Source organism: Moschus berezovskii, chromosome 10, assembly GCF_049115385.1.
Source record: "Moschus berezovskii isolate FMDL1 chromosome 10, NW_MosBer_1.0, whole genome shotgun sequence".
NCBI classification, from domain to species: domain Eukaryota; kingdom Metazoa; phylum Chordata; class Mammalia; order Artiodactyla; family Moschidae; genus Moschus; species Moschus berezovskii.
The window spans coordinates 47,427,609-47,450,973 of NC_142469.1; the positions used below are offsets into that span (position 1 = coordinate 47,427,609).

The window sequence follows — 23,365 nt, forward strand, 5'->3', positions numbered from 1 at the left end:
GGCCTTACAAGTAGCTGAGAAAAGAAGAGAAGCTAAAAGCAAGGGAGAAAAGGAAAGATATACCCATTTCAATATAGAGTTCCAAAGAATAGGATGGAGAAGAAAGCCTTCCTCAGTGACCAATGCAAAGAAATAGAGGGAAATAACAGAATGGGAAGGACTAGAGATCTCTTCAAGAAAATTAGTGATACCAAGGGAACATTTCATGCAACGATGGGCTCAATAAAGGACAGAAATGGCATGGACCTAACAGAAGCAGAAGATATTAAGAGGCGGCACGAATCAACAGAAGAACTATACAAAAAAACATCTTCCTGACCCAGATAACCACGATGGTGTGATCACTCACCTAGAGCCAGACATTCTGGAATGTAAAGTCAAGTGGGCCTTAGGAAGCATCACTACAAACAAAGCTAATGGAGGTGATGGAATTCCACTTGAGCTATTTCAAATCCTAAAAGAGGATGCTGTTAAAGTGCTGCACTCAGAATGCCAGCAAATATGGAAAACTCAGCAGTGGCCACAGAACTGGAAAAGTTCAATTTTCATTCCAAAGAAAGGCAATGCCAAAGAATGTTCAAACTACTGCACAACTGCACTCATCTCTCATGCTAGCAAAGTAATGCTCAAAATTCTCCAAGCCAGGCTTCAACAGTACATGAGCCATGAACTTCCAGATGTTCAAGCTGGATTTAGAAAAGGCACAGGAACCAGAGATCAAGTTGCCAACATCCATTGGATCATTGAAAAAGCAAGAGTTCCAGAAAAATATCTGCTTCTGCTTTATTGACTATGCCAAAGACTTTGACTGTGTGGATCACAACAAACTGTGGAAAATTCTTCAAGAGATGGGAATACCAGACCACCTGACCTGCCTTCTGAGAAATCTGTACAGAGGTGAGGAAGCAACAGTTAGAACTGGACATGGAACAACAGACTGATTCCAAATAAGAAAAGGAGTACGTCAAGGTTGGATACTGTCACCCTGCTTATTTAACTTATATGCAGAGTATATCATGTGAAATGCTGGGCTGGATAAAGCAGAAGCTGGAATCGAGATTGCTGGGAGAAATATCAATAACCTTAGATAAACAGATGACACCACCCTTATGGTAGAAAGCGAAGAAGAACTAAAAATCCTCTTGATGAAAGTGAAAGAGGAGAGTGGAAAAGTTGGTTTAAAACTCAACATTTAGAAAACGAAGCTCACAGCATCCAGTCCCATCAGTTCATGGCAAATAGGTGGGAAAACAATGGAAACAGTGAGAGACTTTAGTTTTTTGGGCTCCAAAATCACTGCAGCCATGAAATTAAAAGACGCTTGCTCCTTGGAAGAAAAGTTATGACCAACCTAGACAGCATATTAAAAAGCAGAGACATTACTTTGCCAACAAATGTCCATCTAGTCAAAGCTATGGTTTCTTTAGTAGTCATGTACGGATGTGAGAGTTGGACTATAAAGAAAGCTGAGTACCGCACAGTTGATGCTTCTGAACTGTGGTGTTGGAGAAGACTCTTTTGAGAGTCCCTTGCTCTGCAAGATCAAACCAGTCAATCTTAAAGGAAATCAGTCCTGAATAGTCATTGGAAGGACTGATGCTGAAGCTGAAACTCCAATATTTTGGCCACCTGATGCAAAGAACTGACTCACTGGAAAAGACCCTGATGCTGGGAAAGATCGAAGGCAGGAGAAGAAGGGGATGACAGAAGATGAGATGGTTGGATGGCATCAACAACTTGATGGACATGAGTTTGAGCAAGCTTCGGGAGTCGGTGATAAATAGCGAAGCCTGGCATGCTGCAGTCCATGGGATCGCAAAGAGTTGGACATGACTGAGCAACTGAACTGAACTTGACTGAACATAATTTACAGAAATTGTCCATGGTCTAGTCAGAATATAATCAACATGCGCTGAATCAGTGAAATTCAAGGTGTGCTGTGATTCATGGCGTTGCAAAGAGTCGGACACGACTGAGCGACTGAACTAAACTGAACTGAATGTATTTTTGAAAAAGCAGTTTGGCAAATATTATACTGCATTATTGGAGAAGGAAATGGCAACCCACTCCAGTATTCTTGCCTGGAGAATCCCATGAACAGAGTAGCCTGGCAGGCTACAGTCCATGCGGTTCCAAGAGTCAGACATGACTTAGCGACTGAACCACCACCACCATCATACTACATTATATATCACATAGATAATTTATATTATATTTAAGGCAACATTTAGAAGATGATAAAGAGGTAACAGATGGTTATAGAGTACCAAAGAAAAAGATTCTCAAACATGTGAAATCACAGATATCTCGTATAGCGTAACGGAGAAGGCAATGGTAACCCACTCCAGTACTCTTGCCCGGAAAATCCCATGGACGGAGGAGCCTGGTAGGCTGCAGTCCATGGGGTCGCAAAGAGTCGGACACGACTGAGAGACTTCACTTTCACTTTTCACTTGCATGCATCGGAGAAGGAAATGGCAACCCACTCCAGTGTTCTTGCCTAGAGAATCTCAGGGACGGCGGAGCCTGGTGGGCCGCCATCTATGGGGTCGCACAGAGTCAGACACGACTGAAGCGACTTAGCAGCAGCAGCAGCAGTATAGCATAAATACTATTTAAGATGCAGATTTTACTCCAATGAAAGATTTTACTCCAAAGAAGTTGATAAACACAATGGATACTCCCCTAATGATAAATGTTAGATATCACCCATCTAAACTGTATTATATGCACCAAGTATTTTCACTTGGAGAGGCAAGCTGATTTTCTCCTAATAAAATTTCAGTCTTCCAAAAATTATTGTAATTATTTCAAAGGATTAAAAATCTATATTTTAATGGGAAAGTCAGAGGATTGAATGGAGAACAGTAAAACTATTTACAAGGCTGTAAAATGGGTCCTAAAGAAGTTTCTAAGTTCTTTATTCATCGTAGTGAATTCAGGGAGAGTCAGGTTCACACAGTTTCTTCAAAATAACTATACAGGAACTCACATCATTTACATGCTCCTAATTTATATTTTCTCACAATTTACCCTATTTTTCAGGTCCATTAATTTCCCTTTCTCAATGTTTTAATTTCCTGTAATGTATTCTTATGTCTCAGAGCACGCCACCCTGGCCTAGTTCCTAGGTGCTGGGATGCGCCACATGCTCCGATCCCCCAACAAGCCTCCGATGTTCTGCTCTCTACCCTAGGGGGAAACCTTGATGGATGGCTGCTAGCTGGGTTCAGCCTCTGGGAGGCACTGCTTGTAGGAGGCAGGAGGGAATGGGTGGAGAGAAAGCCTGGTCATTCTGTCCCGCTGCCTCCCTGCTTCCAGGGTGTGTCTCGGGCAGAGAGGCTTCCCTCCAGAGCCATGAGGTCCTGTGCCACAGCTCCAGCTCTCTGCAGGCTACTCCTTCACTCCTCCATGCCCTGTTTGCCGCCTTAGGACGCCCTGCCCACAACTCTAAGTCATTTATTGATTCAGTCTTTATTTGAAACTGCTGTGAACAGTTTCCTACCAGAACTCTGATACATGCCCAACCTCTAAAATACACACACTTCATACTAGACAAAAACTTGGAAATCTGAATGTAAGTTTCTCAAGTGACCAGCTGTAAAATCTGTCACATTAACTATATCTTAGGGAATTTGTGAAGTAGGATCATGACACCTTCTCTAATGGGTTTTTGATAGGGATACAGTGATACTGTATTATAGACTCTGCAGAGAGTAAGCATAAGGATGATGTTGGAAGACAGTGGAAAACTATCACCTGCCTCCACAAGGAAAGAGTAGTAGAGCTGAACTGAAAAGATCTTGGTACAAATTCTGATTCTGCTACTTATTAGCTATCTGACTCTGGGTAAGCCACACCAACTCTAGGCTCTGCTGCTTCCTTATCTATTGGATTCAGGGCACAGCACAGGGGAGTTCCCATCCACTGCCCACCTCTGCACGCCTAATCACAAGGCCCACTCACTCACACTGAAGACTGCAAACTTCATGTACTGATACCCACCTCTATCCAAACCTACGGGCCACAAAAGAAGAAACATCACACCCTTTGACACACCCCTCTCAAAGATCTGAACATTAATGTACACTTAAGCTATTTCATATCTATATAAATTCTACCAAACAAATCAAGAATATATTCAAGAACAGGGAGCACATTTTCAAATACTATTCATATTCTAAGCAATAGAAGAAATCTATATATATTCAAAGAATCACTGTACTCCTACCTAATGGAATAAAATTAAATATGGAAGGATAGCTAAAAACAGAAAAAACTCATCCTAAGATACTGACTTTCTTTCACATTCCTTCACATTCACCCAGACTTCTGGGATTGCAACTTCATATAGGAGGCTGAAGGAGGGCCAACACAATGCCTTCTGTTTTCTCTTTATAAAGACGAAGACATCTGTTGAAAGTGATGGGGGAAGTGTAGTTTAGCTTGAAGGGAGCTAAGAAGGCTCGAGAGAATTGTTCAGAGACAGAGTAAACTACCCAGTGAAATAGATTTGTTGACAAAATGGAGGGGTACTCCTCAGGGTTTTCAGACTCTTCTCAACAGTCTTATACAACTGTGCAACAGCCATGTCCTTTAGATGAGAATAGTCATTACTCCCTGCTCTATCCTCCACAACCAGATGAGGGTTTCAGGGGAAAGTTTATGACTAAGTTCAACCAAGGGGAGTTCTGTTATTCATCTCCAGGTAAAAGAGCTCTTGTCTTCTGGGCAGTACGCTGCATAGATGTGATGCCAGTTTGCTACTCTGACATAAGTCAAGCTGAACACAAAGTCAAAATAATCAGGAGGACAAGATAAAGAAGATCTCCAGGGCTTCTTCCCTGGTGGCCCAGTGGTAAAGAATCCACCTGCCAACATAGGAGACATGGATTTGATCCCTCATCTGGGAAGGTTCCACGTGCCTCGGAGCAACTAAGTCCATGCGTGACAACTACTGAGCCTTTGCTCCAGAGCCTGGGAGCCACAACTACTGAGCCCACATGCCACAATTACTGAAGCCCATGTGCTTAGAGATCATGCTCCTTAATAAGAGAAGCCGCCACAATGAGAAACCCTCACACTGCAACCAAAGAGGAGCCCCTGCTTGAAGTAAGTGTTGCTGAGAGAAAGGGAACCTCATGCACTGTTGGAATGTACATTGGTACAGCCACTGTGAAAAACAGTATGCAGGTTCCTCAAAAAATTAAAAATAGCACTACCATATAATTTAGCAATTCCACTTCTGGATATTTATCCAAATGAAAACACTAGCTCAAAGAGAGATCTACAACTCCCTGTTCATTGCAGCATTATTTACAATAGCCAAAAAATGGTAACAACCTAAGTGTTATACACACACACAGAAGGGAAATTATTCAACCATTAAAAAAGAAAGGAATTCTGACATTTGTGACAACACTGATGGACACTGAAGGCATTAAGCTAAGAGAAATAAATCAGACAAAGAAAGACAATGTATGAACTCATACATGGAATCTAAAAAACAACTAAACTCACAGGTAATGAGTCAAGAGAGCATATCAAGTTTAGGAGATTTACTATAATAAGTAATAGAATACTATAACACAAAATCAAAAGGGAGGATAACAAGAAAAGCAGCTGTCAGAAACAATGTTATAAAATTTTTTTTAAACATAATGACTAAATTGCCAGTTGTCCAACAAGGAAATGTGCTAATGTCACAAGTGCTTGGGGTCCTAGTTGTCAGACATTTTGGGGATGACACTCCAAACCACTAAATTTAGTAAAAATTTATGTTTTTAATTGCATATACATGGAAAGCCCACTTTCACACAAAGAATCTTTTGTACATGAGGTTCATATTTTTAAAGTAAATACCTGATAATTATTCTATCAAAATTTTATTAGACAAAGTCAAATGTAAAACATGATTACTGGATTCACATACACACATATAGTTAAAAGAACATTTGGGGGACAACTGAAGAAATATAAATATGGACTTCATATTTAGCCCATATTAATTACTTTATATTATGAGATAAAATACCAGATGCCCAGTTAAATCTGAGTTTCACACTGATATCATATAATGTTGAATGGGACATACATACACTAAAATACTATTATTTATCTGAAATTGCACTCATCTCACACGCTAGTAAAGTCATGCTCAAAATTCTCCAAGCCAGGCGTCAGCAATATGTGAACCGTGAACTTCCAGATGTTCAAGCAGGTTTTAGAAAAGGCAGAGGCACCAAAGATCAAATTGCCAACATCTGCTGGATCATGGAGAAAGCAAGAGAGTTCCAGAAAAACATCTATTTCTGCTTCATTGACTATGCCAAAGACTTTGACTGTGTGGATCGCAATAAACTGTGGAACATTCTTCAAGAGATGGGAATACAATACCACCTGACCTGCCTCTTGAGAAACCTGTATGCAGGTCAGGAAGCAACAGTTAGAACTGGACATGGAACAACAGACTGGTTCCAAATAGGAAAAGGAGTACGTCAAGGTTGTATATTGTCACCCTGCCTATTTAACTTATACGCAGAGTACATCATGAGGAACGCTGGGCTGGAAGAAGCACAAGCTGGAATCAAGACTGCCGGGAGAAATATCAATAACCTCAGATATATAGATGACAGCACACTTATGGCAGAAAGTGAAGAGGAACTAAAAAGCCTCTTGATGAAAGTGAAAGAGTGAAAAGGTTGGCTTGAAGCTCAACATTCAGAAAACAAAGATCACGGCATCTGGCCCCATCACTTCATGGGAAATAGATGGGGAAACAGTGGAAACAGTGTCAGACTTTATTTTGGGGGGCTCCAAAATCACTGCGGATGCTGACTGCAGCCAGGAAATTAAAAGATGCTTACTCCTTGGACGGAAAGTTATGACCAACCTAGATACTATATTAAAAAGCAGAGACATTACTTTGCCAACAAAAGTCCGTCTAGTCAAGGCTATGGTTTTTCCAGTGGTCATGTATGGATGTGAGTGTTGGACTGTGAATAAAGCTGATCACCAAAGAATTGATGCTTTTGAACTGTGGTGCTGGAGAAGACTCTTGAGAGTCCCTTGGACTGCAAGGAGATCCAACCAGTCCATTCTAAAGGAGATCAATCTTGGGTGTTCATTGGAAGGACTGATGCTAAAGCTGAAACTGCAATACTTTGGCCACCTCATGCGACGAGTTGACTCACTGGAAAAGACTCTGATGCTGGGAAGGACTGGGGGTGGGTGGAGAAGGGGACGACAGAGAATGAGATGGCTGGATGGCATCACCGACTCGATGGACATGAGTCTGAGTGAACTCCGGGAGTTGGTGATGGACAGGGAGGCCTGGCGTGCTGTGATTCATGGGGTCGCAAAGAGTCAGACATGACTGAGTGACTGAACTACCTACCTAACTATCTGAAATTCAAGTTTATTTGGACTTTATTTTTATTTGCTAAATTGAGTGACCCTATTTTATATATCACTGCATCAACATTAAGAGAAAATACTTGCAAATGAAGCAAGAAGGGATTAATCTCCAAAATATACAAACAACTCATGGAGCTCAATGTCAAAAGAAAAAGTAAACAATCCAATCAAAAAATGGTGGAAGACCTAAACAGACATTTCTCCAAAGAAAATATACAGATGACCAACAAATACATGCAAAGATGCTCAACACTGCTCATTACTAGATAAATTCAAATCAAAACTACAATGAGAGGGACTTCCTTGGTAGTCCAGTGGCTAAGCCTCCCCACCCACTGCAGAGGGCCTGGGTTCAATTCCTGGTCAAAGAACTAGATCCTACATGTCGCCGCTAAAGATCCCGCATGCCATAAGGAAGATGGACCAAAGATCCTGAGTGAGGCAACTAGGACCCAGCACAGCCAAACATATGTTTAAAAAAAACTACAATGAGTTACCACATTCTAACCACCCGTCAGAATAGCGATCATCAAAAAGTCTACAAACAATAAATACTGGAGAGGGTGTAGAGGAAAGGGAACTCTCTTGCATTGTTGGTGGGAATGTAAATTGATATAGCCACTATGGAGAATAGTATAAAGGTTCCTTACAAAACTAAAATCAGAACTACCATATGACCCAGCAATCCCACTACTGGACGTATACCCTGAGAAAATCTAGGCATAATTCAAAATGACACACATACCTCAGTGTTCACTGTAGCACTATTTACAATAGCCAGGACATGGAAACAACCTAAATGTCTAACTGTCTAGCAACAGATAAATGGATAAAGAGGATATGGTACAGGGACTTCCTTGGTGGCCCAGTGGTTAAGAATCTGCCTGCCAACGCAAAGGACACAGGTTCCATCCCCAGTCTGGGAAGATCCCACATGCCGGGGAGCAATTAAGCCCACGAGCCACAACTACAGAAGCCTGAGCGCCCTAGAGCCCATGCTCCACAACAAGAGAGGCCACCGCAATGAGAAGCCCAAGCACTGCGACTTGAGAGTAGGCCCCATTCCCAGCGACTAGGGAAAGCCTGCACACAGCAATGAAACCCAGCCCAGCCAAAAATATAATTAATTTTTTTAAAAAGAAGATATGGTACATATATACAGTGGAAAATTACTCAGCCATAAAAAGGAATGAAACTGGATCATTTGTAGAGATGTAGATGGACCTAGAGTCTGTCATACAGAGTGAAATAAGTCAAAAAGAGAAAAATAAATGTTGTATATTAATGCATTTATGTGGAATCTAGAAAAATGGCATAGGTGAAACTATTTCCAGGGCAGGAATAGAGACACAGATGTAGAGAACAGACATGTGGAACACAGGCAGGGGAAGGGATGGGTGGGATGAATTGGGAGATTAAGATGCACATATACACACTACCATGTATAGAATAAATAGCCAGTGAGAACCTGCTGTGTAGCATAGGGAGTTCAGCTCTGTGCTCTGTGAGAACCTGGATGGGTGGGAATGGAGGGAGAGGGGAAGGGAGGCTCAAGAGGGAGAGAATAGATGTGTACACATAGTCTATTCACTTCCTTGTACAGCAGAAACTAGCACAATATTATAAAGCAATTATAGTCCAATAAAAACAAAGTTTCTTGGTGTGATAATGGTAATATAGTTATGCAGGGAAAGGTCCTTGTTAGGAGATACATAATGATGTTTTTGGAGGTCAAGTGTTTTAATATTACAACTTATTTTCAGATGATTAAAGAGAAAATACTGAGAGAAAAAAGCCCTAAGGCGGCAAAATGTTGACCGTTTTAAGGGTATTGTTGAAATTTTTCAAAATAAAAAGTTGGATAAAACAAAATGCAAAATTTGTAACAGTGATTAATTACTGTATTACTTTTACTTTTGAACTAAGTCTTAAATTATTCCAAAAGTATCTACATATTTGCATTTTAGACAATTGCTTTCAAAACTATTTATTTAACTTCTGCAAAGTAAACATTTGTCATCCATCGTTCCAAATATTTTGATTTAATCATTCTAACTTTATCCTTTGTTCCTTATAATATTAAAATTCAAGCATTAAAAATAATCCAAGGTGATTCTCATCAAAGCTGTAAATTAAAATAGCATGTCCTCCACCTTTCTGGGTTACTGTCCACTTGCTAGTCAAGCATAATTTCCGTTAGGGCAATTAAGATAATGGTGCTTTAAAATAAAAAGAGCTTTCAATTTGTTTAAAATGCAGGAATATTACTTTTCCTGCTTCTCCACACACCCCTCACCATTCCATTATTATCTCCCAAAATGACAGAATCAGAAACAATGATTCCAGCTGGAATGCTGAACATAATTACATCTTTTAAAAATAAACATTATATCATTCTCAACATAAACCACTGTTTGATAAAAGTAGACCACTTCAGGTTTCGAAGACCATTAAAAACTAAAAAACTGAACTATATGTTAGCCCCCGTAAATTCTCTTTAAATGAAAGTCTTTTGTTAAATGTCTTCAGCTGCAAAAGAATCCCTGTAACCTAAAGCACACCGATTTGTTCAGTTTACTAGTATAATTAAGCCTTTAAGTAGCTAAACAACTAGCAGGAGGAGGGTGGGAGGGAGTTTAAATCTCTAAAACAACTGGCCTAAGAAATGGCTCAATTTCTGATTACAACAGAATTGCAAGATGCAAATGACTTTTTAATGCTGCATGCATTCAAGTAACAAGCATTTCTAAGCGTCTATACATGTCAGACAAATGAGCTAATTTCTTCAGCAAATCCTTCCAGTTTACTCACTCCTGACTGAATTGAAATTCTGGACTAGCTTAGGTGTGACCTACTCCAAGTCCACCACTTGTTCAGAGGGACATCTAGGACATAAGTATAATTTTCAAACTGACCTGGAGTTTATCAAAAGAAAGATGTGGAAAATATTCCATTCTGAACCCAGTTGAGGTTCTGAATTTGAGGGATTAAAATGGCCATCCAGGCTTTTCCTGGATTTTCAAAGAACTGGCACTATGGAGGAAATGAGAACACAAACATGTCCACAGAGAAGCAAGTGAATGTAAAACTCACAAAAACACCTATACCCTCACACAGACATAAGGATAGGCTCATGGGCAACTATTTTGTGAATCTTCAGTGATTGCTTTGTTATTCATTCAAATCTTCCTTTGTCTTTTTTAATTTATTCCAGAGACATGAATTGAACATCAAGCACCTACTTTGTATCAGGCAGTGAACTAAGGTCTGCAGATCTAGGCAATCCAGAAAACAGTGACATGGTATGTACTAAAGCAATGTGTGGTCACCAGGTAGGCCATGTGAGATGAGCCATAAGTAAAAGGATGGGGAGACAGGCAGCCTTAACAAAAACCCAGAGGCAAGAGAAGGTTTCTGTCTTGTTTAACAATCTTTAAGTAGCTTGTCACAACTGGGGACAGATGATAACAAAGACAGATGAGGCTGGTAAGAGGCAGGGACCAGGCAGGCTCTCAGGAACTATGTAGAACACGCTCAAGAGTTTGTACTTTATCTGGAGGGCACTGGGAAGCCTTAAGCAGGAGAATGGCCCAACCAGGTTATCTGTTATAAATATCATTATTGATACAGCGTGGATGATGAGAGGAAACTGGAGGAAAAGGCAAAACTACCTGTATCTGCTCTGCTGACAAGCCACCCCTGCCAGGTGTTAGTGTGATTCAGGGAGAAATACTTATGGGGACTTTTTGTGGTTCATCAGGGCAAAGTTCGGAGAAGGCAATGGCAAGCCACTCCAGTACTATTGCCTAGGAAATCCCATGGATGGAGGAGCCTGGTAGGCTGCAGTCCGTGGGGTCGCTAAGGGTCGGACACGACTGAGCGACTTCACTTTCACTTTCACACATTGGAGAAGGAAATGGCAACCCACTCCACTGTTCTTGCCTGGAGAGTCCCAGGGACGGGGGAGTGTGGTGGGCTTCCGTCATGGGGTCACACAGAGTCGGACACGACTGAAGTGACTTAGCAGCAGCAGCAGCAGGGCAAAGTTAACTGAATGCACTTCTGTGGTGCTTTTCATTGCCATGAAGAGACTATGGATGCGTTGAAGCTATGCTTCACACTTCTGAAAAAGCTACACATGGCTGTGGCACTTTGGCCTGAAATGTACATTCAGTGTTCAGGTCCTAATATCTGCACATCTCCACTGGAGATGATAGCATGGGTTAGAATTGCTTTTTCTTTATAGTTCTCTCATTTCCAAATAGAGGTTTTCACTCAGCCAAAAACCTTTTACTAAGATATTTCCCATGCTTTGCTGAGTACTTTCTGAGCTCACCCCTTCCTCAGTCTATTTGTAAGAAGCAAATGCTGAACTAGTAGAATTATATTATCAGGGAAAGTTATAATTTCCTTAAAATTATTTTTTAAAATCAACAAACCTGTTGCAATATCTTGCAATTAAACTTAAAGATACTTTCATTATGGAATATTATAAATAGGCTAAATTGGAGAAAATATTGACCACCTGGTTACTTCGTTTTCAACTTTATCAAATCTTTATATTTTGGCATATTTATTCCAAAAGTTAAAAAAAATTAGATACAGTTGATGCCCCCCCCCAGTTTTGTGCCCTTCTTCCTCAGAGTGAACATTTCATTTTAAAAGTATGTTCTGATTTACTTATCTTTTTGTGGCATCTACTACTTATTCCCCCAAAAAAGACTCTTCTTTGACCATTTTTCTACCAGCTTGTTTGATTTTTTTTCTCTTTTTGGTAGGAGTTCTTTATATATTCTAGATAGCAATCTACGGTCAATTTTTTTTATTCTTAATTGGAGGATAACTGCCTTACAATATTGTGTTAGTTTCTTGCCATACATCAACATGAATAAGCCATAGGTATACATATGTCAGCTTTCTTTTGAACCTCGCTCCCACCTCCCTAAGTCAATTATTTTTTATGTAAATATTTTCTTCCAGTCTGTGGTCTGCCTTTTAACCTTTCTAGAGTGCTTTTTGTCGACTATAAGTTTTAAATTTTAGTAGGGTCAAATGTATCCAACTTACCTTTATAACTTAAGCCTTCATATCTTGTATAAGCCGGTCTTCCTTTCCCCACGGTCACAAAGATAATCCTCTACATTTTATTCAAGAAGTTTTAAAGGTTCACTTTAAATTTAGGACACTGATTCTGTGGAACTTATGTTTATGTTTAGAAAGGTAGATATCTAATTTTACTTTTCACAAAGATAATCAACTGTCATCCCATACTGACTAGAGCATCTTTTCCACTGATTTTCAGTGCCAGTTCAATGGTGTATCAGGTCTTCATGTATTCTATTTTGTTCCACTTGTCTGTTTGTCTATATAATAAGTGATCAGTGAATAGTTCTGTTGACTAGAGGCAGACATATATATAGGAAAGTAACAGAAAATTAGACTGGAAACCTAGACTAAGTACATTTCTGGTAGAACTTTGAATACTATTAATGGTCTCCCACCACCCTCAAATCCAGTCAGGAGGCAGTCATCCATCTATAGCAGGGGTCAGCAAGTTTTGGCCTGTGGGCTAAATCCAGCCTGACATCTGTTTTTATAAATAAATATTTATCAAAATTCATTTATTTATGTATTGTCCGTGGCTACTTTGACTACAATGGCAGAACTGAAGAGCTATGCCAGAGATCATATGGTCCCTAAAACCTAAAAGATTTCCTACATGGTCCTTTACAGAAAATATTCACCAGCCCCTGATCTAAAGACCTGACCAAAATCTCACCGTAGATCCCATGGCTCCAATGCCTCTTTATGGCCTACATAATTCTGCTGCCATAACCAAAGTAGTCAGTTTTGGCTGACAATGACAATAAAATTCCTATCTTAAGACATTAGGGTTATTCCCCTTTTCTTTCAATTTACTTTAAGGAATTTATAAAAGATATTCTCATCTAGTGAGGGGGTGTGGGGGAGAAATGGATGAAGGCAGTCCAAAAGTACAAACTTCTAGTTATAAGATAAATAACAGGGATATAATGTACAACATGATTAATATAATTAATACTGATACATGTTATATGTGAAAGTTGTTTGGAGAGTGAATCCTGAGAGTTCTTATCACACACACAAAATTTTTTTTCTTTATTTTTTTTTGTATCTACATGAGATGATGGATGTTCACTGGACTTCAATGGTAATCATTCCACCATGCATGTAAGTCAGGTGATGCTAGCAGTAAAGAAGCCACCTGCCAATGCACGGGACACAAGAGATGCAGGTTTGATTCTGAGGTTGGGAAGACCCCCTGGAGGAGGAAATGGCAACCCACTCCAGTATCCTTGTCTGGAGGATCTGACAGAGGAGGCTAGCAGGCTACAGTCCATAGGGTCGCAAAGAGTCTGACACAACTGAAGCGATTTAGCACCACACATGCATGTAAGTCAAATTAGTATGGTCTACACCTTAGTTATATAGTGCCATATATCAAATATATCTCAATAAAACTGGAAGAAAAAAAACAAAAATACACATTCTCATCTACACTGACAGCATAATTTTACCTCTGGAACCATGACAAATTTAAAATGTAATTGAATACATTTGTTAATTATTCTGGAGATGGAAGCAGGCCCATTACACTCTCTTTCTCAAATTTCAGACATAAATGAGTCTTTGGCATGTGTTTAAGTTCCCAAAAAACAATGCAGTTTGACTCCCAATCTTGCTTCCTTACAGATAAAGCTGTCATTGGGTTAGGACATAATCTTTTGCTTGGGCTTTCATAAAAATTCGATACAAAAAAATATACATTTAAAAATATTTCTGGTCTTTAATAAAGCTGTAGTGATAGATATCTATTCCAAAGTCAATGCTGCTTATTATGTTCTAAAGGCTAAATTACCAGAGAACAGGGAAGCTTTACTTAAATCACACTGCTCAACCTACTTCACCTACAGGAAATGTCAGTTTTAAGAAAAGGAACTGAGTAAGGGCTCACTTCCTTAGCTGGAGGAGAGAAGGGAGGAACTGAGGAAAAACCAGCAAACTAGCTAGTCTTGGATAAATAACTGAAGGGATCCAGACAACGGGTCTCCTGCATCTCCTGAAAAGTCCACAGTACAGCATTCCAGGTATCTAGCTCACAGCTGCCAGGTGCTAGGAGCCAGATCACAGAAAGCACCAAGACCTTACACCAGCTGAATTCAAGGCAGCGCAGGTCATTTCTACCTGCTACATGCATTGTTCTTAGGAGAGTGAGGAGAGGTATCCAAATAAAAGACCATAATAGGTCGTAAAAGGAAGTCTGAAACAATAATTTCTCATTAGGGAAAAACAAAATTATTTTGTAGAGAGCAGGAGAAAAGGAATAGGAATTTTGACCCCTGCTCCCCTTCCCAGTTCCTGGGTCTCTTTGGCTATGGTGTCTCCTCCCCAGAGATGAAAAAACCTAGCTGCCTATATACCCCTGATTAATGGAAACAGAGATTTTCAGAGCAGCTCCACACCCTGTTTAATTCTTTCCCCCATGACTCTAGAAATGCTTGATTTGGCTGTGTAAAAGTAATACTAATTATAGTGATTTACATGAACTACTTACCATTTATGCCTAATTACCTCACAGCACAATAACAATTATGCATACATTAAATGTGTCAGACTAACCTGGTTGTAAGTTTTATTTGATAACAAAAGTAAAGTGTTCATAAATGCTCATTCTTCCTAGTTTGTTGCTCATATAGCTCGGTCATCTGCTCATAACTCTTTCAAATTTTTACTAGAGAAAACTGTTACATAGGTAAGTGAAAGCAGCCTAATGGTCTGCCACCAATTCTCCTCACTGATAAATAACTCCAGCATTTTGCGGAGAATGTGCATTTTATTCTAACATTATGTGCATTATGGAACGTTTCTTAGGAGTACAATTTTTTTTAAGTCCACCAAAGTGAATATTTAAACATCTGTACAAAAACAAAATCAAATCTGCATATATGCTAACTGAAATTAAGTCAGACAAAGACAGTCCTGTATGTTCTCACTTACAGGCATAATTTTACAAGAGCCTAACTCATAGGATGGTGGTTATCAAGAGCTGTGGGGCAGGGGAAATGGTGAAATATTGGTCAAAGGGTACAACCTCCCAACTATAAGATCTAATGTACAGCATGGTGACTATAATTAGTAATACAATAGTATATTAATATTTGAAAGTTGTCAGAAGAGTAGATCTTAAATATTTTCACCACAAAAAGAAATAGTAATTATGTCAGGGGATATGCTGCTGCTGCTGCTGCTAAGTCGCTTCAGTCGTGTCCAACTCTGTGCGACCCCATAGACGACGCCCACCAGGCTCCCCCGTCCCTGGAATTCTTCAGGCAAGAACACTGGAGTGGGTTGCCATTTCCTTCTACAATGCATGCAAGTGAAGAGTGAAAGTGAAGTCGCTCAGTCGTGTCCGGCTCTTAGCGACCCCATGGATTGCAGCCTACCAGGCTCCTCTGTCCATGGGATTTTCCAGGCAACAGTACTGGAGTGGGGAGCCATTGCCTTCTCCGATGTCAGGGGATATGCTGCTGCTGCTGCTAAGTCACTTCAGTCGTATCCGACTCTGTGTGACCCCATAGACGGCAGCCCATCAGGCTCCCCCGTCCCTGGGATTCTCCAGGCAAGAACACTGGAGTGGGTTGCCATTTCCTTCTCCAGTCAGGGGATATAGGGGTTAACTAATTTTATTACGGAATTGTTAGGTAGTTAGAATAGGAAACAGGAATCCAAAATAGCTAAAAGACAAGGAAGGGAAAAGCCTGGGAAAATAGAACAAAGAAAGGTCAAAGGAAGGTCCGAGGACTGGAGTGAGGACCTCAGGTAGAACAAACAGCACTCCTGGCTAAGCCCAATTTGCATAGGGCAGACCCAGGGGGAGGAAAAAACATATAAAAGGAGAAGCCAAAGCGCTTTCTCTCTCTCTCTCTCCCCCCTCCCACGTGTACTGGCATGCTCCTCCACTCTCTTCTCTTCCCGTCTTTGGGTCGGCATGCCCTTACACTTTGAGGATGGATTCTCCTGCTATCTTCTAAATAAAATAGAGCTGCAACACTGACTTGTCTAAGAGTTATAACACAGTTTGTCCAAGACCCGAGAGCTGTGACGCACGGATTAAAGCCCGTCGCTCCAAATCTTTGTTGTGAGAGGTAAAACCGAGGAGAATACACTCGCCTGACAGACTCATTTAGCAATGTATTCAGGTATGAATCATCACACTGCACAATTTAAACTTAGGTATGTTATCTGTCAATAATATCTCAATAAAGCTGGAGGAAGAATCAAATGTCCATGAAATTGTAAACCCTATTTATGAAAATCAAAAATTCTACATACTGGGCTTCTCTGGTGGCTCAGTGGTAAAGAATCAGATTGCCAATGCAGGAGACACGGGTTTGATCCCGGTCCAGAAAGATCCCACATGCCACAGAGAAACTAAGACTGTACACCATAACTCTTTAGCCTGTGTCCTAGAGCCCAGGAACTGCAACTACTGAGCCCTGAGCCCACATGCCATAACTACTAGAGCCCACATGCCCCAGAGCCTGTGCTCTGCAACAAGAGGAGCCACCACAATGAGAAGCCTACACACTGCAACTGGAGAGGAGCCCCATCTCACAGTAACTAGAGAATAGCCCACACAGCAACAAAGATCCAGCACAGACATAAATAACATTATTTTTTAAAAAAAGGGACTCTACACTACTAACAAAGTTCTATTGCTAGAAAATCTAACAGTTTAAATTTTCCTTCTCTGATAATTGGCATGTCAGTATTTTTAGAAGAAATAGTCTTGTGGCATCTTTATAATCTTCAAAACTGAGGTTTTACATGGTTTATTCAGACTAAATTTGTTATTTGGGTCTTCTGCAATGCTAAATATTTTGTGGGCTTAAGAAATGACAGGACAAATACTACCACAAAAAGATGTTGATCAATCTACTAAATATTCATTCACATATGCATTGGGATTAACAAATATAAGCTTTCACTAGACACATTAGAAACCACCTGACTTGTCAAATTTCCTCCTTACATAAGAATTACACAATAAAACAAGGGCCTCTAGATAGTAAAGTATTGCATTTACTTACTGCTAAATAGCTGTCTATTTAGAGGCAGATTCAGCATAGCCAATTCATATATCAAAGGTGGAATAAGATACAAAAGTCATGAGAGAAATTTTAATTTTCAGATAACAACAAAAATCTGGTAAGTAAAACATCTTGTCTCCTGGCTAGGACACATAACAAAGTCATTATTTTATTTGGAAGACCTCCTGTAATACAAACTATAATTAAGTATGTAGTACTTAAGCAATCTATGTTTTCCAAACTTCTTACTTCTTGATTCACTCATAAACTTTTGGGAACACAAGAAAAAGAGAAAACATTGGCCATCAAAAGGGATAATTCATCATTATTTCCCATAACCATTGTGTTGGACTAGCCAACACACCCTGGTGCCCAGCCTCACAGTCCACTTCTAAGGGAAACTGCCCTGCTCACGGGAGCACTGGATAGCACCTTACACAGAGAGCCAATCTTTGTGCTGACTAGCAGCCCCTGGAAAGCTGGTGTGAAACTTCTGCCCAAACAGGGATGAAGGGTTTGGGTGGCCTCTCAGATTCTTCCTCGGGAACTTAAACCACAGATACAGGAAAAGAAATGAGGAGCTGGTAGGATGAACAGAGTGGGAAAGAGAATGGGGAAAAGGAGCAAAGAGTAAACAGATCACTCTTTATGAATGGCAGGGCACTGAAGAATCAACAGGGGCCACTTCCTACAAGTCATCAGAGCTTTCAGAGCCACGGTGCTCAGTTGCTCAGTCGTGTCTGACTGCAACAGCGTGGACTGTAGCCTGCCAGGTTCCTCATCCAAGGAATTCTCCAGGAAAGAAAATTGGAGTGGGTTGCCACTTCCTTCTCCAGGGAATCTTCCCAACCCAGGGACTGAACCCATGTCTCTTGCATCTCCTGCACTGGCAGGTGGATTTTTTACCGCTGCGCCACCTGAGAATGGTGCCAAGAGCTGGTGCAGGCTCTGTGAGGCCTGGCTGAGTGATGGAGAGGCTCTTTGTTGCTATTTTCTTTTATAATCTTATCCTACATCTCCATTTCTTTCTCAAGCCTAAATAATACTTTATTGTTTTTAACCAAAACATGTTAATACAATGTAGTGTTTTCCCTTACATAAAAATAAAACTATTTTGTTGCATTCTCAAGTGCTTTTTAAAGAGTAAAATTACTTTCAGTAGAACTTATAAATAAAGTACTATTGTTACAGTTATATTGTTATACAGTACCTTTCTTATAAGGACCTTATAATAAAAGGATATTTGTGTTAAGGGGGGTAAGTAGTTTGGCCAGTTGATTAAAGGAAAACTAGTTTCCTAGGTTGAACCATATTCTAACTCTTATTACTATTAATATCCCTTATAATTCAAGGATGACACCACTGATAACAGATCTTCTATAGCAGGACAAGGAATGGGAGTTTTCTCTGTTGTTTCAGAATTTCAGCAAAAACTCAAAGCTGAGGACAAGAGAAACAGGTCCTCCTAGACACTAAAGAGAGGCACTAGTTGTATATATGCAGGAATTCCTTAAAAAGAGGGGGATGGGAATAAAAAACAGCCCTACAACCAAAGTAATCAAGGTAGAAAATTGTTAGCTGGGTAAAGAATTCTGTGGCATTTCCCCTGGATGAACCAACCTCATGTCAAGTGCAAGGGGTCCCCAAGAGAAACATCCAAACAGATTAGAATTAAGGCAAAATGGGCATCCTCTCCCCAGCTGGATGCTCACTTACGTGGAGAAAATCTGCAGACAGCTACCCAAGTAGGGTGTGAAAGAGTTCACAGAAGAACCTGACATGTACGTGACCCCAGGAGTACAGAGAACAGACACTGGTGTTTGCTTCTTATATCTGCAGAAGTCTAAGGGCAGGAGACTGACTGAAGCTGCCCATGCAGTAGGGTTTGGAGAAAGGAGGTGTGTTACTTGGGGTGGTCTCAGTAGACACCACAAAGGTGACCTGGCTAGAGCTGTCCTGAAAGGACCCCACTGAAGAAGGCTAAGTGCAAGGGCAAGGCCATCCCCATACCACAAGGCCATGCTGTGAGATGTCTGTTCCTTAGAGTCATAGGAGATCGGTCACAGTGAAGCAGCGGGGAGGTCCTCATTGGAGTCCTGAAGAACGCACATAACGCTCCTCACAGAGAGCTAGCACGTCAGCTTCTACCACACAAATGGCCCTTAACTAGTCACTCAAGACTCTGCTGTTTCACTCTAATCTTCTATCCCCCTCATTCTGACCCTAGGGAAGCCAAGCTAGCAGAGAGAGGAGAAGGGGAGAGAAAAAAGAACAAGTCACTCCTTCTTCTCTGCTACTGATCCCAGGCCAGGCCTGAGCTAGAGCAAGGGGGAAGCTTTGAATTGCATACAAGTTTTCACTGTAACTAGTATTTAGGTATTCTTTTTACTACCTCAGTATGAAGCTATTTGAATCCCCTCGAAGGTAAAAGAAAGCTACAGAACATCAAGAGGTCAGAAATGGGGATCCAACAGAGCTTGTTTAAAGGAACTGGTAGGAAATTTTCAAGCTCTTTCATGAGTGTACCCAACTGCATTTAATCCATTTCTAAAATGCTCACACTTTTAACTGTTCCATCTTTAACATGACACAAATCTTACCTTAGAAAAAAGGCCTTCTTCCTCTATCCTGTATCCTTTAAGGTCCTCATGCAGTTTCTGCAGACATTGTATGACTCTTCTTTGATGTTCATCATCCTTTAGCTCACGAGCTTTGATCAGAAAGTCATAGTGGTCCAATGGTCCATCGCAAACAGCTAAAGCTTTTGAATAAGCCTCTGTAGCAGCAGTTGGAGACATACTCTCAGGGGGCTGAACTGAATAGGCTATAAACAAATATATATATATAAGATTTAAGACTTTCTGAAATGAAGGCATTTCATAGTGCTTGATACTGTTTCTTTAAACTTTTAACCACTTACAACTGTACATATTTGAGCAGCTGTTGTAAAAATCATTTTGATGAAAACCAAAATATAAAACACGCTTTGGGGACTTCTCCGGTGGTCCAGTGATTAAGACTCTGTGTTCCCAACGCAGGGGGTCTGGTTGGATCCCTGGTTAGGGAACTAGATCTCACATGCTACCACTAAGACTCAGAGCAGCCAAATAAATAAATAATTTTTTAAAAGCATACACATTTTGTGCAATAAATATATAAATGATTGACTCAATTTAATAAACCCCAAACTCATAACCTATCACTATAACCCCTCTTCTAGGAAGCCTTTGTGTGTGTTTAGTCACTCAGTCATGTTCTACTCTTTGTGACCCCACAGACTGTAGGCTCCTCTGTCCATGGGATTTTTCCAGGCACGAATACTGGAGTGGTTTGCCATGCCCTCCTTCAGGAGATCGTCCCAACCCAGGGATTGAACCCAGGTCTCCTGCATTGCAGGTGGATTCTTTACTGTCTGAATCACCAGAGAAGCCCTCTAGGAAGTCTAACCCCCTCTACAGTGCCAGCTTTACCTCCACTCCATTGAATGCCACCAAGGTTCACTGCATCCTTCCCCACAGCAGAGGTGGTGCCTTTCTTTGCATTAGGCCTAAATCTGGCTCTTTAATACCAAGGCAGAGATTTAGAGACTAGTCACAAAGGGTTTTCCATTGCCTCTTTAATCCCTATCCAAAACAACACAGCATTCAGACGTTACCATGTTGAATTCAGTTCTCTGTTTACAAGATTCTTTCTCTTTTTCCATTACCTTTAGGTTGAACACAAAGAGCTGACAGACAAGAAGAGTGTTTCAAAGCAGGGAGGTGTGTTCATCCTATTTTTAGCTTCTCAAGGAAGAAAACTGATTATCTCTGGTAAGGTCCAGTTATAACTCCATTCCTTATTTGGGGCAGGTTCAAGCTGGCACATTTTTAGGCAAAGATTTTGCAAGGGTATTTTGCCAGAGTTTCTCTTGTTTCATTGAATACCATGTTTCCTCTGTTTAAATGATATGAAAATTACTTAATTTAGAAAAAAAAATTAAGTCACAACATTATTTTCATCTTTTTCTAAGAAAGGGAAAAAAATCCTTAAATATACTGTGACTGTTGAGGATAGGGCAGGGCTATCCCCTAATAACTGTTCTCCCTTTCTAAATAGGGGTTTTAGCTGGGTCCAAGTCAGCCCAGTAAAATATTCCATACCCTGGTCTCTCTGGCAGCGAGGATGGCCACGTGACCAATGGGATGTAAGCTGAAATTTGTGTGCTCTGCTCTGGAGCACTTAAAGGGAAAGGGCAAATTCCCCTCCTCTCTTTCCCTCCCCTCCCTCTGTCTGGAAAGAAAGTGCCATGGCTGCAGCTGGAAGAGCCAACCTGGCAAGGAGAGGCACACAGAATGCTGAGCAAAGCAGAGCAAAGTTCCCCAACAATGCTGAGCTGCCAAACCAGCTCTGGACCACCTGCCTGGATTTTTATGTAAAATAAACGTCTATCTTGCTTTTCAAGCAGTGTATTTTGGGGTCTCTTTGTTACAGAGGCCTAAATTGTACCCTAACTAATACATGGGGCTTACAGCCTGCAATAGAGAACCAAACTAAGGGTCTCCTGGGATCCTAGGCCTCACAGGACAAGGACAAGATTTGGGTTCATGCTGAAACTGAAGGCACAGGTTGAGAGTTCCGCAGAGGTTTCCAGTGATTTGAGATGTTTACCAGGGTGGTTTAAGAAACATACTTGCAGTTGGTCCACAGTCCCTGGCACAGAGCTCATAAAATCCTTGGAATTTCCTAAGTGATAGAACATCTTTTGTTATTCATAATGAGCCTCTTTCCATCACACATATGCTAATGAACTCAGGGAAGGTCCTGAAAATAGTCTCAGGACAGGGCTGGTTCCCAGAAAGACCAAGTGTTTAGAAAGTTGGAACTTTCAGTCCCACCCACCAACCTATGAGGGGAAGGGAGGCTGGAGATTAAACTCTATAAACACTCTTGAACAATAAGATTTGGAAAGCATCCAGGATGGTGAACACATCAAGGGAAGGTGACGTACCCAGAGAGGGCATGGAAGCACAATCCCTTACCCTGTGCATCCCTTCCATTTGCCTGTTCCTGAGTTGTACGTACCTTTTATAACAAACTGATAAACATATTTAAAGTGTTTGTTTCTGAGTTCTATGACCATTACTAGAAAATTATCAAACTTAGCAATTATCAACCCCCTGAATTTGAATTCAGCCACGCAGAAGGGTGGGAAGCAGGGCAGCACAGTTGCAGCTGGCCTCTGAAGTAGCACCATTTTTATGGAATTGGCCTTTAACATGTGGGAGCTGATGCTACTACCTTCAGGTAGATAGTGTAGGTATCCACTACTGGATACCCAGTAGTGTTGGAGGATTTGAGACTTTCACAACCAGGGAAAATGCTCTTTTCCACTCCCTGGAATCAACTAAGTAAAATACCTAAGATAATGCTAATTTCCTTCCCCATCCCCAAACCCCTTCCCCAGACTGCAACCAGGTCCTCAGCCAATCAATCATCAATGCTACCCAATTTTCTGTGTTTATGTTAGTCTCTCAGTTGTGTGTGACTCTTTGCAACTCCATGGACTGTAGCCCACCAGGCTCCTCCGTCGAAGGGATTTTTCCAGGCAAGAATACTAGAGTGGGTTGCCATTTCCTTCTCCAGGGGATCTTCGCATCCCAGGGATCAAACCCAAGTCTCTCACACTGCAGGCAGACTCTCTACCGTCTGAGCCATCAGAGAAGCTCTCTACCCAATTTTACATCCTTAAGTCTCTCTAATCTATTCCCTCCTCCTTCTTCATATAACCACTCCAGCCGAGGCTCTTAATTATCTCTGGCTTAGTCTCCCTGCCTCTG

The 23,365-nt window shown here is 40.9% G+C and overlaps 1 protein-coding gene across 4 annotated transcripts in view; it reads right to left on the bottom strand.

Moving 5' to 3' along the window:
• The window catches only part of AFG1L (AFG1 like ATPase), a 202,094-nt gene that overhangs the window by 156,206 nt on the left and 22,523 nt on the right, over window positions 1–23,365 (bottom strand). For all 4 annotated transcript variants that reach the window (XM_088840655.1, XM_055433053.2, XM_088840653.1 and 1 more), the window contains exon 2: window positions 20,147–20,370. In XM_088840655.1, coding sequence (XP_088696781.1) covers window positions 20,147–20,370 — 224 coding nt within the window. The remainder of the gene's footprint in view (window positions 1–20,146; window positions 20,371–23,365) is intronic.